Raw genomic sequence first — 15,380 nt, forward strand, 5'->3', positions numbered from 1 at the left:
AAAGTCCAGGACCAGACGGTTTCCCAGGGGAATTCTACCAAACATTTAAAGAAGAATTAATTCCTATTCTCCTGAAACTGTTCCAAAAAAAAGAAATGGAAGGAAAACTTCCAAACTCATTCTGTGAGGCCAGCATCACCTTGATCCCAAAACCAGACAAGGATCCCACCAAAAAAGAGAATTACAGACCAATATCCTTGATGAACACAGATGCGAAAATTCTCACCAAAATACTGGCCAATAGGATCCAACAGTACATTAAAAGGATTATTCACCACGACCAAGTGGGATTTGTTCCAGGGCTGCAAGGTTGGTTCAACATCCGCAAATCCATCAATGTGATACAATACATTAATAAAAGAAAGAGTAAGAACCATATGATACTCTCAATAGATGCTGAAAAAGCGTTTGACAAAGTGCAGCATCCCTTCCTGATTAAAACTCTTCAAAGTGTAGGGATAGAAGGCACATACCTCAATATTATCAAAGCCATCTATGAAAAACCCACCGCAAATATCATTCTCAATGGAGAAAAACTGAAAGCTTTTCCGCTAAGGTCAGGAACACGGCAGGAATGTCCGTTATCACCACTGCTGTTCAATATAGTACTAGAAGTCCTAGCCTCAGCAATCAGACAACAAAAAGAAATTAAAGGCATCCAAATCGGCAAAGAAGAAGTCAAACTATCACTCTTTGCAGATGATATGATACTATATGTGGAAAACCCAAAAGGCTCCACTCCAAAACTGCTAGAACTTATACAGGAATTCAGTAAAGTGTCACGATATAAAGTCAATGCACAGAAATCAGTCGCATTTCTTTACACTAACAACAAGACAGAAGAAAGAGAAATTGAGGAGTCAGTCCCATTTACAATCGTACCCAAAACCATAAGATACCTAGGAATAAATCTAACCAAAGAGGCAAAGAATCTATATTCAGAAAACTATAAAGTACTAATGAAAGAAATTGAGGAAGACACAAAGAAATGGAAAAATATTCCATGCTCATGGATTGGAAGAACAAATATTGTGAAAATGTCTATTCTACCTAAAGCAATCTACACATTTAATGCAATCCCTATCAAAATCCCATCCATTTTTTTTAAAGAAATAGAACAAATAATCCTAAAATTTATATGGAACCAGAAAAGACCTCGAATAGCCAAAGGAATATTGAAAAAGAAAGCCAAAGTCGGTGGCATCACAATTCCAGACTTCAAGCTCTATTACAAAGCTCTCATCATCAAGACAGTATGGTACTGGCCCAAAAACAGACATATAGACCAATGGAACAGAATAGAGAGCCCAGAAATAGACCCTCAACTCTATGGTCAACTAATCTTCGACAAAGCAGGAAAGAATATCCAATGGAAAAAAGACAGCCTCTTCAACAAATGGTGCTGGGAAAATTGGACAGCCACATGCAGAAAAATGAAATTGGACTATTTCCTTACACCACACACGAAAATAGACTCAAAATGGATGAAGGACCTCAATGTGCGAAAGGAATCTATCAAAATCCTTGAGGACAATGCAGGCAGCAACCTCTTTGACCTCAACCGCAGCAACTTCTTCCTAGGAACATCGCCAAAGGCAACAGAAGCAAGGGCAAAAATGAACTATTGGGATTTCATCAAGATCAAAAGCTTTTGCACAGCAAAGGAAACAGTTAACAAAACCAAAAGACAACTGACAGAATGGGAGAAGATATTTGCAAACGACATATCAGATAAAGGGCTCGTATCCAAAATCTATAAAGAGCTTATCAAACTCAATACCCAAAGAACAAATAATCCAGTCAAGAAATGGGCAGAGGACATGAACAGACATTTCTGCAAGGAAGACATCCAGATGGCCAACAGACACATGAAAAAATGCTCCACATCGCTCGGCATCAGGGAAATACAAATCAAAACCACAATGAGATACCACCTCACACCAGTCAGAATGGCTAAAATTAACAAGTCAAGAAATGACAGATGCTGGCGAGGATGCGGAGAGAGGGGAACCCTCCTACACTGTTGGTGGGAATGCAAGCTGGTGCAACCACTCTGGAAAACAGTGTGGAGGTTCCTCAAAAAACTGAAAATAGAGCTACCCTATGACCCAGCAATTGCACTCCTGGGTATATATCCTAAAGATACAAACGTGGTGCTCCGAAGGGGCACGTGCACCCGAATGTTTATAGCAGCAATGTCCACAATAGCCAAACAGTGGAAAGAGCCTAGGTGTCCATCAACAGATGAATGGATAAAGAAGAAGTGGTATATATACACAATGGAATACTATGCAGCCATCAAAAGACATGAAATCTTGCCATTTGCGACGATGTGGATGGAACTAGAGGGTATCATGCTTAGCAAAATAAGTCAATCGGAGAAAGACAACTATCATATGATCTCTTTGATATGAGGAAGTGGAGATGCAAGGTGGGGGGGGTTGGGGGGAGGTAGGAAAAGAAAAAATGAAAAGATGGGATTGGGAGGGAGACAAACCATAAAAGACTCAATCTCAAGAAACAGGCTGAGGGTTGCGGGGGGGGAGGGGGGACGGGAGAGGGTGGTGGGGAGATGGACATTGGGGAGGGTATGGGCTATGATGAGTGCTGTGAAATGTGTAAACCAGACGATTCACAGACCTGTACCCCTTGGGTTAAAAATACATTATATGTTTATTAAAATAAAAAAATTAAAAAAATAAATATAAATAAAAATAAATAAAATCCTTTAAAAATTCCAATATATATATGAACCACATCTTCTTTATCTATTCATCTGTTGAAGGGCACAGCAGCAGTGTCCACAATACCCCTTTTCTTCTTAATTTACTACCATGGGTTGCTCCAGTCACCTTTTCATTTATACTTTTTTAAGCTCTGCACCAGGTACCATTTCCTAAACCTCCTCACAGTTGTATGGGATGCTTATAAAATTTTTATAGTGGTTCTCTGAAACTTTGTGCTCCAATTTCACTTGGGGAGGTTTAAGAGTTACATGGTACTCTGACATTTTCTCTGGAAACATATTCTTTCTTCCATTGTATTGCTCAGTCCCCTAATTTATACATTATTTTGGTAAGTAAAGAGCTAAGGATCACAAAACCAGCTTTCTAGTCTTTTACTGCATTTGCATTATATGATCTGGCCTTGTTTCTCTTGGCTTATGGGTTCTTTATCAGAACAACAGATAAAGTCACCTGTAACATCCTGTTATAGCTCCTTAAATTCTTTTTCTGTCTATCTGCTAATTTCCTTCTTTTGGCATAGATTATTTTCATTTATAAGTTTGGATTCCTAAGATATCTTGTTAAATTTTGTTTACTGTGAGTTTAACTTTCTCCTGAGAGTTATTAGGTAGTTTAGCTAATGATGTATAATTGGGTGGAGTAAAACTTAGGCCTTAGCTTTTTGCCCCACATTGTAATTTAGGGGTATGAGTTGGGCATGGACAAAGAACACTTCTGCTTCAGGACAGAAAGCCTGTGGTTGTAATTTGCAACTGTTCCTCAGCAATCTTAAAACTGTGTCCTTCAGGGGCACCTGGGTGGTTCAGTCAGTTAAGTGTCTGCCTTTGGCTTAGGTCATGATCCCAAGGGTCCTGGGATGGGGTCCTGAGATGGAGCCCAGCACTGAGCTCCCTGCTCGGTAGGGAGTCTGTTTCTCTTTCTCTCTCCACCCCTCCATGTGCTTGTGCTCCCTCTTTCTTGCTCTCTTTCAGTAAATAAATAAATAAACAAACAAAATCTTTGGGGAAGAAAAACCTGCCTCCTTCAGTAATTTCATGACCCTCAGGATATGGAAGGGAAATACAGGGACAGTGTAGGTCATGGGCTAGCCAATCTACCTACACTTATTGTTAATTTCTCAGTGCTTCTAGGTTCCAGCACAACCCCAATGATAACCTCTCACATTATGTTTGGATACTGTTTTTGCTTCACAGTGGAATTAGAACAGACATTGTTGAGGTGTGGGGGGAATCCGTGTACTTTAAAAAGGTGCTCTAAACTGTGTCCTAGCCTTGACAACCAACTCTTTTTCATTCAGAACTATAGTCCCTTTTACTGATGGCAACTACCTTCTTTTGCTGCATAGGTCACTCTGATTTTATGTTTCTGTGAGATCCCTCAACCTCCTGAGGCATCTTTAGGATTGAATTCTGAAGAATCAACTTATACCCACCCCTTCATCTTGTTAGGCCTTGTACAGCCCAAGAATTCTATACTTTATCTAGTCATTGTTAATCTCTAATCATATGAGACATTTTAAAGCATATTAATAGGAAATAGATGTTCCTTTGGGGAACAAAAAAACAACACATTCTGGCAAAGTAAGAAATGACTCAAACTTTAAGAATAAATGAGTGACTGGGGTGCTTCGGTGGCTCATTTGGTTATGTATCTGCCTTTGGCTCCGGTCATGATCCCAGGGTCCTGGGATCAAGCCCCACATTGGGCTCCCTGTTCAGTGGGGAGCCTACTTCTCCCTCACCCTCTGCTTGCCGTTCTGCATACTTGTGCTCTCGCTCTCGCTCTGTGGAATAAATAAATAAAATCTTAAAAAAGAAAAAAAGAATACATGAGTGGAAAGATAGGAAATTTGTGTTAGTAAAGGAATGGTGTGACCTCTGAATCCACTTTATACAGAAAGAAGCAGCAGTATTTTAAGTATGGTGATAAAATATAATTTAAAACGGACATTTCTCTGGGGGCTGGCTCAGTTGGTGGAACATGTGACTCTTAATCTGGGGTCATGAGTTTAAGCCCCACATTGGGCATAGAACTTACTTACAAATAAATAAATAAAATTAAAATAAAATAGACAATTCTATAAAGAAGAATTATGTACTATAATAATTTAACTGTGAAACAGATATATTCCCAGTGAGTATCAACAAAAATGTTATACATCTTTAAAGAAATTGAGCTGATTTAGGCCATGTATATAATCCGAGGGTACCACGGGTATCCTTTGTGTTGGAAAAAATGTGGACATTTTATTTCCTTATCTGTATTTTCTGAATTTTATATAATGATTATAATGATTAGGTATCTGTTACAATTAAAGAAATGTTACTTTCAAAGTAAGATTAAGAGAGGTGAAAAATCAATATGCCTTGAGCTTTTATAATGAACCTTACAAAATTCAAATGAAGATAGAACTGAAAGTAAACATTTATTTTGGCTTAGATGTTGCTTTGTGAATTTTTCAGTGGAAGTGAAGAAGCTCTTTCCAATGAAGACTGTGAAAATGTTTACCACTTGGTGTACTCAGCACATCGCCCTGTTGCTGTGGCAGCTGGAGAATTCCTTCACAAAAAGTGAGTTAATTATCTTTGAAACCAGATTCTACTGTTTTGTTTTGTTGTTGTTTTATAATTAGTAGAAGAGAATAATAGTGAGTAAAAACAGTGTTGGAAGTGGCCACTTCAAATTCTGGAGGTCGTAATACCCTTTCAGCCTGTGTGCACATGATGAATCAAATCCCTGAGAATGATGACCCTTCTGACATACTCCTTTTTCCTGAAATCTAAAAGGATGGTTCCCCACTAGGGTGTGAGTGGAGATTGGGGAAGTACATGAATTGTATAAAAGCTTCTGCAAATAATTTGTATTTCATTTAACCAGGTATTTTTTCTTTTAAAATTCTTAGTTCTCATTTTACCTTCTCAACATTTGTAATCTAAAATTACTTTCAAAATGCCTTCCAACCTTTCATGGTTGTTATCTTTTGTTTTTTAACAACTCTTCCTATGGGGGTTGAGGATTATTTTAATCAGTAATCTGTAGTGATTCTAAAAGCTATCTATATATATAGTCGCAGTTTAATTAAAAAGCAAAACTTCATCTTTTTTTGATAAAACATAAAAGCTAATGAGAGTTTATGAATATAATTAAGTAATACATTTTGATGTTGGTCTTCTGTATGATCTATAATTTATTAGTAAGTTAATTCATTCTTAAAGTTTAAAAATATCTGGGGAGTTTTTTACTGTGTTTTACTTTGGTTTTGTTTGTTTGTTTATAGATTTAATTTAGTGACTCTGATTGTTGGCAGGTAAACCCAGAAGTCTACTACATGTAGTCATTTGTGATTATACTAAGCACAGTTATAAGTCATGCATTGGGCAGCTGTTGTGCATGGGTGATTAACTTTGATAATGGCCTGGCCCTCCGTTCAGCATCTGCATCTCAGTGCTGCAGCAACAAACTGGCTTTACTTGGTGATACCTCTCAAAGAGGGAAAAGTTGTTTCTATGTGAAATAACTTTCTTTAAGAAGAAAGTTGGCTACTAGTGAGTACTGTTAATGAAAGTAAGGAAGAAAGTCAGGATTTTCAGGCATGACTTTTTTTTTTTAATTTTTTAAATTTTTTTTATAAACATATAATGTATTTTTATCCCCAGGGGTACAGGTCTGTGAATCGCCAGGTTTACACACTTCACAGCACTCACCATAGCATATTATACCCTCCCCAATGTCCAGAACCCCAGCTCCCTCTCCCGACCCCCCTCCCCCCAGCAACCCTCAGTTTGTTTTGTGAGATTAAGAGTCACTTATGGTTTGTCTCCCTCCCAATCCCATCTTGTTTCATTTATTTTTCTCCTACCCCTCCAACCCCCCATGTTGCATCTCCACTTCTTCATATCAGGGAGATCATATGATAGTTTTCTTTCTCCGACTGACTTATTTCACTAAGCATGATACCCTGTAGTTCCATCCACATCGTCGCAAATGGCAAGATTTCATTTCTTTTGATGGCTGCATAGTATTCCATTGTGTATATATACCACATCTTTTTTATCCATTCATCTATTGATGGACATCTAGGTTCTTTCCATAGTTTGGCTATTGTAGACATTGCTGCTATAAACATTCGGGTACACGTGCCCTTCGGATCACTACGTTTGTATCTTTAGGGTAAATACCCAGTAGTGCAATTGCTGGGTCGTAGGGTAGTTCTATTTTCAACTTTTTGAGGAACCTCCATGCTGTTTTCCAGAGTGGTTGCACCAGCTTGCATTCCCACCAACAGGAGGGTTCCCCTTTCTCCGCATCCTCGCCAGCATCTGTCATTTCCTGACTTGTTAATTTTAGCCATTCTGACTGGTGTGAGGTGGTATCTCATTGTGGTTTTGATTTGTATCAGGCATGACTTTTTTAACGTAATGTATTGAATTTGCCACTGACACTGACATCTATGGCTAATAGAATAGTGTTATTTCCATATTTATCTTGAGGGGTTGACTGTCACAAATATCAAGGGGGTACTGTAGTCTTAACTTCTCTTCCTTTTCCAGGACTGTTATATTCTAGTTAGTCTCTATTCTCTGCTTTAAGTTTTCAAAAAGCTTTGTGTTTTTAGAATTTATTGCTTTTATAGTTTTAGTGAAAAAGTAGATTACAGAGGGTGGTTCTCTACAGAATAGAAGCCATAAACTGGCAGCACTTGCATCAGAAGGGTGCTTGGATATATCTTACTTTATCTGCATTGTATTTTTCTAAATTTGAAATACTTGCTAAAAAGTTTAAAATTGGAATGTTTTAAATAACAATCCACAAATACAGGCCTTTGGTATTTCTTTCTGAAAATGAAGCCAATTTCTCTTCAAATGGAAGGTTCACTCCGTAAGCTTGTTTTATGCCCTTGCCCTGGAGATACTCAGAGTTTGAGAACTTTTGATTTCTAATGTCTTTGAGCATTCTTCCATCATTTAATATTGTGATCTTTTCAAATCGTAACAAGCAAGCTTTGGTATAGCCTCAGGAGTTCTATGATTAAAAGAAAAACATGCAGGTGTGCACATACACACTTAGTCTGTTTTATAGTCTAATTTTAAGCTGTTCATAAGCTTAACCACATGTCTATAAAATAGTAAATGTATCTGAAATGAGTATTTTAATAGTCATCAAAAATCTACAGTTTAGTTTTAGAAAAATTAAAATTAAGAAAAATTAAAAATTAAGTTGATTCCTCTTAACATTTGTATACAGTAAATGTGATTATCCAGTTCTGTACGTTTCAGTAATAAAGGACCGTCATTTTTTCCCATTTGTTCCTTCCTCTGAAAGCCATCCAAGTAAACAAAATTTTCTCTTAAGCCAGTCTAATAGCTATGCTGATATAGCTTCAATTGCTCTAATCTTCTTCCCTTGCCATATAGTTTCCCCTGCCCCCAAAATAATCAACTATTCTGTATTCATTTTCTGCCTGAGATTGGCTTATTTTTATGTGACATGAAATTATTCTTACTTTATTCAGTTGTTTAGCCTCTGACCTGAAAGGCCCACTGTTATTTCCATATCTAAACCAGCACGTACTATATCCCTAGTCCTACTTCTTTGTTTTTCCTTACAACACCTGAGATGTAGTATATATTTATCTACTATTTATTTCTGTCCATTAGAGTGAGAGCTCAATGAGAATAGGGATTTTGTCTTTGTTCACTGTTATATCCCATTTACCTAGAGCAATACCTGGGAATAAGACACCTATAGCAGTCCTTAAAATTTTTTAGAATAAATCCTCTTAGCAAATTAAAATTTCCAAGTTGTGTCTTTGTCATATTTTAGAAGTTTTATCACTAAGTGGTATTTTTAAAAATTTAATGTTTTTGTCATTTTATTCTGTACTGGTTAGTGAGTACTGTTTTTAGGTAATAAGCTGAAAATGCTAGAAGTAAACATTAAACGTATGAATTTTTATAACCTTTTTTAAGATTCTGTTTATTTATTTGAGAGAGAGAGAGAGAGAAAAGGAGCAGGAGGCGGGGCAGAGGGAGAAGCAGACTCCCTGCTGAACAGGGTGCCAGACATTTAACCTACTGAGCCACCCAGGTGCCCCACTTTCTTTAAAACATATGGTTAAATTCTTTAATTACTTCACTCTGAAATTAGTATTTAAGAAAATAGAACTCATATGTTCTAGTATCTATCATATAGGATAAAAAGTTTATATTTTTCGTGAATATTTGAACACCGATTAGTCAAAAAGCTTCCTTTTACATTGTGTGTATGATTGAATTGTACAAAATTTTTTAGATCTAACCATTTTTAACCTATAAGAACATTAGTTGCATGGTTTGAAATAAATCAGTAACCTGATACCTGATACTGCCTTTTAAATACTAAAATAATTTGTACAATGAAGGAAAAGACTAAAATTCATATCCATGCAAATTCATAATGCTCTGGTTTTGTTACTTATTTCCAGGCTGTTTAGCAGACACGACCCACAAGCAGAAGAAGCATTAGCAAAGAGGAGAGGAAGGAACAGTCCAAATGGGAACCTCATTAGGATGCTGGTTCTTTTCTTTCTTGAAAGTGAGGTATGGTTTCACTTATTTGTGGAACATAAGGAATAGCATGGAGGACATAGGAGAAGGAAGGGAAAAATGAAGAGGGGGAAATCGGAGTGGGAGATGAACCATGAGCGACTATGGACTCCGGGAAACAAACTGAGGGTTTTAGAAGGGAGTGGTGGAGGATGGATGAGCCTGGTGGTGGGTATGTATTGCATGGAGCACTGGGTGTTATAAGCAAACAATGAATCATGGAACACTACATCAAAGACTAATAATTTACTGTATGGTGACTAACATAATATTATAAAAAAATTTTAAATAATACAATAAGAAAAGAAAGTGAGGTAAATTTTAATGTAACTATTTTTTGTATTCAATTACATTTTAAATAAAATTATTATTTAATTCATTGTAATTAATTGATATTTTTTAATCCTATGCAAATAAGCCTCTTTCTTTGCCTGCATGGATTGTCTGATTATTGAATCTGTATTCTGCCTTTTGTGGGAGTATTTTTGCAGCTATAGGTCCACACTGAATATAGACTAGCAATTTTTAAACTTCAATAATATCATAGTACTACCTAATTGTTCATTGTTGCTTTTTTTCCTTGAATTTTTGTGTATAGATTTTAAATTATATAAAGATCTTGTAAAAGTTGTCAAGGTGTTAAAACCATTAGTTCTAACTTGTTTAAAAATTACATTTTTAGAGAGAAATAAAATAGGAATTTAAATGTTTTAATTAGTAGATGTACAGTCTCCATTAGCAGTATTTTCATGTGACATTTTGATATCATTTATCACTTAAATGTTTTTGTAATTAACATTCATAATACAGTATCTATCAGAATTTGCTTGCACAAGTGAACTTTGGTTTGCCCAGAAAAATCTAGAGATCTTGGACCCTGAATTAGACTCAGGAAAAGATTTTTGGTTTGTGTTGGAATGTCCAGGAAGGTAAAAAACTTCAATGATTCTGATTGCTCAAATTTGAAAATCCTAGAGAAACTCTGTAGGGATGAGAAGCAGACAAACAGGCAGCCTATAGGGAAATTGCAATCAGAGAATTAGGAACTGTGTCAGTAGAATGAGTGGAATTAGGACAAAGCAGAGCGGAAGACTTACTGATATTTCTTAAGCAAATTGGAAAGAACAGAGAATGAATAAAGTCAGAAACAAAACCGTCTGCGGGGTTGCATTTGAATAAAGGATATATGTTTAGGAAGTGTTTTTAAAAATATGTATACAGATTACATGGGGATCTTGTTAAATAACATGCCAGTTCTAATTCAGTACGTCTGAGGTGTAGTCAGAATGTGCTGCATTTCTAAATGCTCCTAAATGCATTTTGTAATGTTTCTGCCTCTAGTCCAGGGACCGACCACGCTTTACGTTTTGAGGGTTTAAAACATTAATTTCTTAAAAAGCAAGTGTGGATATATTACAGAATAAAATACAGAATACTTGTGAGGTTTAAGATAAAACATTAATCATTAAATCTCACACTTGTGATAGACCATTTCAAGTTATACCTTTAGCTCCTTAGGTTTTAAAGGAATAGGATTAAAAGTATTATGCAAAGTCAAATCCTTTATGAAAATGTAACTTTAATAGCAAAAATAGTTTCAAAATTCAATAGAGATGAGACATGTAAATAATATTTAAAATATTTGTTGAAAACTTTAAGAAATATGATGATCTAGACTAATTGAATTTGGTTGTTCATTGGAGGAAAATTTTTTGGATCTCTGAAACCCTGAGGACTTTTCTTTTTGATATATTAAAAGACTCTAAGTACTTAGGTTTGCACGGTTTCATCTTTTAATTAAAGCAGTAATTTGTAATGTGTATGCCACTCTATTTTCAGGTGGTATTACTATATTTTTGTGTTTGCTGCTGTGTACTAAAGTGTTAGGAGAACATTAAGATGTATTTCCCAATTCTCTATGGCATTCTTGTCAGATACAGAAGAAACTGCAAAAAGTATTTAAAAGGTTTTAGTCGATTTGTGATAATAATGTTTTCTATAGTCTCCTGTGTTTCACAAGAGACATCTTTGTTAAAATCTCTTTTCTTATCCTGTAAAACTAGTGTACACCTGGAACTGAAAGCTTATTAAAGCTGTATTCTTATGGTGGGATTCTCATTGTGTTTTACTCTGAATTCCTCTTTATATTACTACAACACATGTTAATTACTAATATTTTAGTAATAGACTCATAAAAAGTTGAATTGCAAGAGACCTTAGAGGTCATAATGTAGAACATATCCAGTTTACAGATAAATTACTAGTCAGTAGGATTAACTGAAGTAATTATCACCTTTTTTTCTTTGTTTTACTGGGTTTTAAGACTAACATTTCAGTAATAGAATTCTGAAATACTGAAGTAAAAGAGATTTATAGTCAAAAGAGGAGTTTACCTCTTTTATATATGAATTACATGTGAAATAATGGGGATTAAGAGATATGTCTAAACTAGTTAATTTTCTTTTTGTACAAAAAGTGACATTTTAAAGCCATCACAACCTTTATAGAAGTCACTGATTTCAGTAAAAAAAATACCTTATGTGCTTTAGATGTGTGACAATTGGTAGGAAAATGGTACTTTAATGTGATGAGTCCAGATTTCCCTATATCTGATGTGACCATAGAACTTACTCTATAAACGGATACTTTTTAGAGTAACAAAGATACTATTAATAATTACTTAAAACCATTAAGCATAACCCAAAACATTGCTGATGATGTAGAAATATGGTCACCCTCCTTCTAAGCATATGAAATGAAGAAGTTAATTATCACAGTCATATAAAATGGAAGATTAATAGACATTATTGACATATCCAAGGAGTCTGCCCATAATGCTCATGAATGATAGCTTTTTTTCTTATTTGTTTTTATATGTTCTTTAAGATTCACTGACAACTGGCTCTGTTTCAACAGTAAAACCCAGTATAGGAGTATTTAGAATTTTAAACTTAGTAACTTGAGGTGATTATTTGCATTGTAAATGATTTTTCATAAAAAGAATCAAAGTAAGGTTTCATTATATAGTCAACTCCATTCGTGTATTTGACTGCTTGATGGAGAAGTCAGCAGGCAGAGAAAACATGTAAAATACTATGAGTAATTTTGAAGCCAATTAAAGATGAATCAGAATGTACCCAGAAAATTGTAATTAAGGTCACCAGAAAAATGAACTTAATTTGCCTTATATACAAGTTTAGGGGATACCGTATGAAATAAGTTACACTTAGATATAGCAGAGTAAAATCCACCTAGATAAAAATATAATTTTATATATAATTTTAATCTGTATGTTTTATATAATTTGTGAATAAATTTAAATCTAATTTCAATTATCTATTTTGTATACGGTGACTCTTTATCTATTGAGTTATCTTTTTTCATCTAATTCCTGAAGAATGCTTGCAAATAACTAATTTTCATGCTGTTTTTATAAAACTATGATGCCAAAAACTCCTCTTAGAAAATTTATTTTTGTTTCATTTTTAGGGTTCCAGGTCCTTTTTAGTCCCAGGATTTTCTATAGCCATTGAGAATGCCTCAGGACCTTCCTTCCTATAGCTTTATCTTTCACTACCAATAGAAGGTCATTGGTATAAAGTGTCTGAAAGACAATATAACCTTTTACCCTTACTGGTCATATTTGGATTTTTTTTTCTTCAACATGGATTTACATGGTATTATTACAGAGATTTGAGACTAGCAAGTTATGTGGTCATCATGTATGCCCCAAGACAGGAAGACTATATCATAAACATTACATCAAGCTAATTTCTGACTAACCATGTTATAATGATTGTTGTTACTTATACTGGTGAATTTGAAACAGAAAATGGGCCAACACATTCTCATGTCCTGCTGGTATACACATTGAGTTTGCAAAAACTGGTTATTGGTGTTAAAAGAATGGATTCTACTAAGTCACCACCTTAACTAATCAAAAAGATGAGGAAATTGTCAAAAAAGTTAGCATCTACATTGAGAATACTGGCTATCACACAAAAAAATTTCTGGAACAATGACAAAATGCTTGAGCTGAATTTCAATATGCCTTGGTTCAAGGCATAGAGAAGTCATCTTTAAAAATGCCAATGATTATGGAATTACACTACTTAAAGCCTTGAATTGTGCCAACAATTCTTTTCACTCACCTGAAAGAAAACCTCATGCTGAATAAGTCAGGATGAAAGAGAACTGTAAGGAATTTGTGGAAGCTATAAAATTAATGATTAATTCTATTAGAGTTAAATAACCCATAGCCATATAAAGGCAACGAAGAGCACGAAAATTTTTGGGATTTTCTGGTAGAAATCTGAAATAAACCAAAGATGTGAGCAGCACAGACTGGTGAAAGGATTAAATTATAAGTAGTAATTAAGTAAGCTGCCTTAGCTGAGTTTATTCTTCCCCTTAGAAACATATTTGGGATGTGCGCATTGGTCTAAGAAACAAAGGAGTGGATGAGTGCCCCAGATAATTTATGGCCATCAGGAGGGACAGGGAACTTTGGCATTCAAAAGAACTTGCATACCTACATGTTAGAGGAAAAGCCTGCCTGATTATAGATTCCGTCTTTCCACTTCATGCACAACGTAGGAACCCAGGATGTTGCAATCAGACTTAAGAAAGGCATTCTTACTACCAGTATTCTTGAGTCCAGAATATTAGTGTTATAGGAACTACTAACCAAGAACCACTGAAACTTGAAGCACAAAACCCAGCATTGGTGAAAAAATTTGATTAATTCCCCTGGATATAAGAAGAAGCTATTATGAAAGAGGAGGGGTGTTCATAGAAATTAGAAACATGATTTCCAAAATTTAAGTGAAGCAGATCGTTAAATGGCCTGAATGGACATAACCAAGGATTGGCTGTAGATTAAACCAAGGCATTTTTTCCAGAAGGTAGTACGTAAGTAACGTGAGAAGACATACTGGTGAGAACTCACCAGTATGAGTAACAGCAATCATTATAACATGGTTAGTCAGAAATTAGCTTGACGTAATATTTATGATACAGTCTTCCTGTCTTGGGGCATACGTGATGACCACAGAGTAAAAGACGGGAAGTACACATTATTGTCTGTAGGAGTTCTTTAAAGAGAACAGAGAATAGAGAGGAAGAACTAGTCAAAGGACATGCAGTTAAAATATTTACCACCCATGTATTCTATATAGAAAGTATTATTTGAGGATGTTTTCTAGCAAAATAAAAAATGGATACAGTAAAAGGAAAGCAAGGAATATAAGTAACATTGGTGAGCGAATAAATCTGAAAAAAAAAAAAAAAAAAAAGCATGAAACTAAGCCTACATACTATGGCTGTGAAGCTTAAGGCAAATACCTAAAAATTATTCTTAAAATGTAGGAGTGCAATGTAAAATTAAATGAAGTAAATAAATGTGTTAGGGACCTTAGTGATAGAAAAATACGTTAGAAAATAAACTGAAGAAACCATGTGTAAGACAAGAAAATATCAGTAGAGCATAGAGAATCAGAATCCAGGAATATTTCCAATATCAGTTACACAAATTTATAAAAGGTAGATTGTCATTTAGGGTAAAATACGCAGGTGAAAATGTTTATAAAACAAATCAATCAAAACACAGGAGGTTTATACACAGAAAATAAACAACCTGGATAAAGGCTAGATATAATTAACAAATGCTTACAGAAAGTTGAGGAGACAGTACCATATAAGACAAGACAGAATTGAGGACCAAAAATATTAAGAGAAACAGAGGGGATATTTTATATGTATAGAAGGTCTAATCTACCAAAAATATAATTATGAGCCTTTTTATATCTATTTTATGGACATACTTAACATGTACATAGAGTCAGGCATAAAAGCAAATTTATTTAATATTTAACATGGGAGTTTATTTAATTGTGGTGAAATAGGCATAACAAAATCTGTCATTTTAACTATTTTGAAGTATATCGTTCATTCCATTAAATTAAATCACATGGCTGTGAACAGTCAATGCTGTTCATCTCTAGAACTTTTTAAAAACCTTCCCAAACTGAAACACTATACCCTTTAAATA

At 35.0% G+C, this 15,380-nt stretch overlaps 1 protein-coding gene across 1 annotated transcript in view; it reads left to right on the forward strand.

Moving 5' to 3' along the window:
• The window catches only part of STAG1 (STAG1 cohesin complex component), a 421,265-nt gene that overhangs the window by 315,998 nt on the left and 89,887 nt on the right, over nucleotides 1–15,380 (forward strand). The window contains exons 13-14 of the mRNA XM_080804269.1: nucleotides 5,210–5,317; nucleotides 9,211–9,325. Of these exons, the coding sequence (XP_080660395.1) occupies nucleotides 5,210–5,317; nucleotides 9,211–9,325 (223 nt within the window). The remainder of the gene's footprint in view (nucleotides 1–5,209; nucleotides 5,318–9,210; nucleotides 9,326–15,380) is intronic.

This window comes from Martes martes (assembly GCF_963455335.1).
Source record: "Martes martes genome assembly, chromosome: 1".
NCBI classification, from domain to species: domain Eukaryota; kingdom Metazoa; phylum Chordata; class Mammalia; order Carnivora; family Mustelidae; genus Martes; species Martes martes.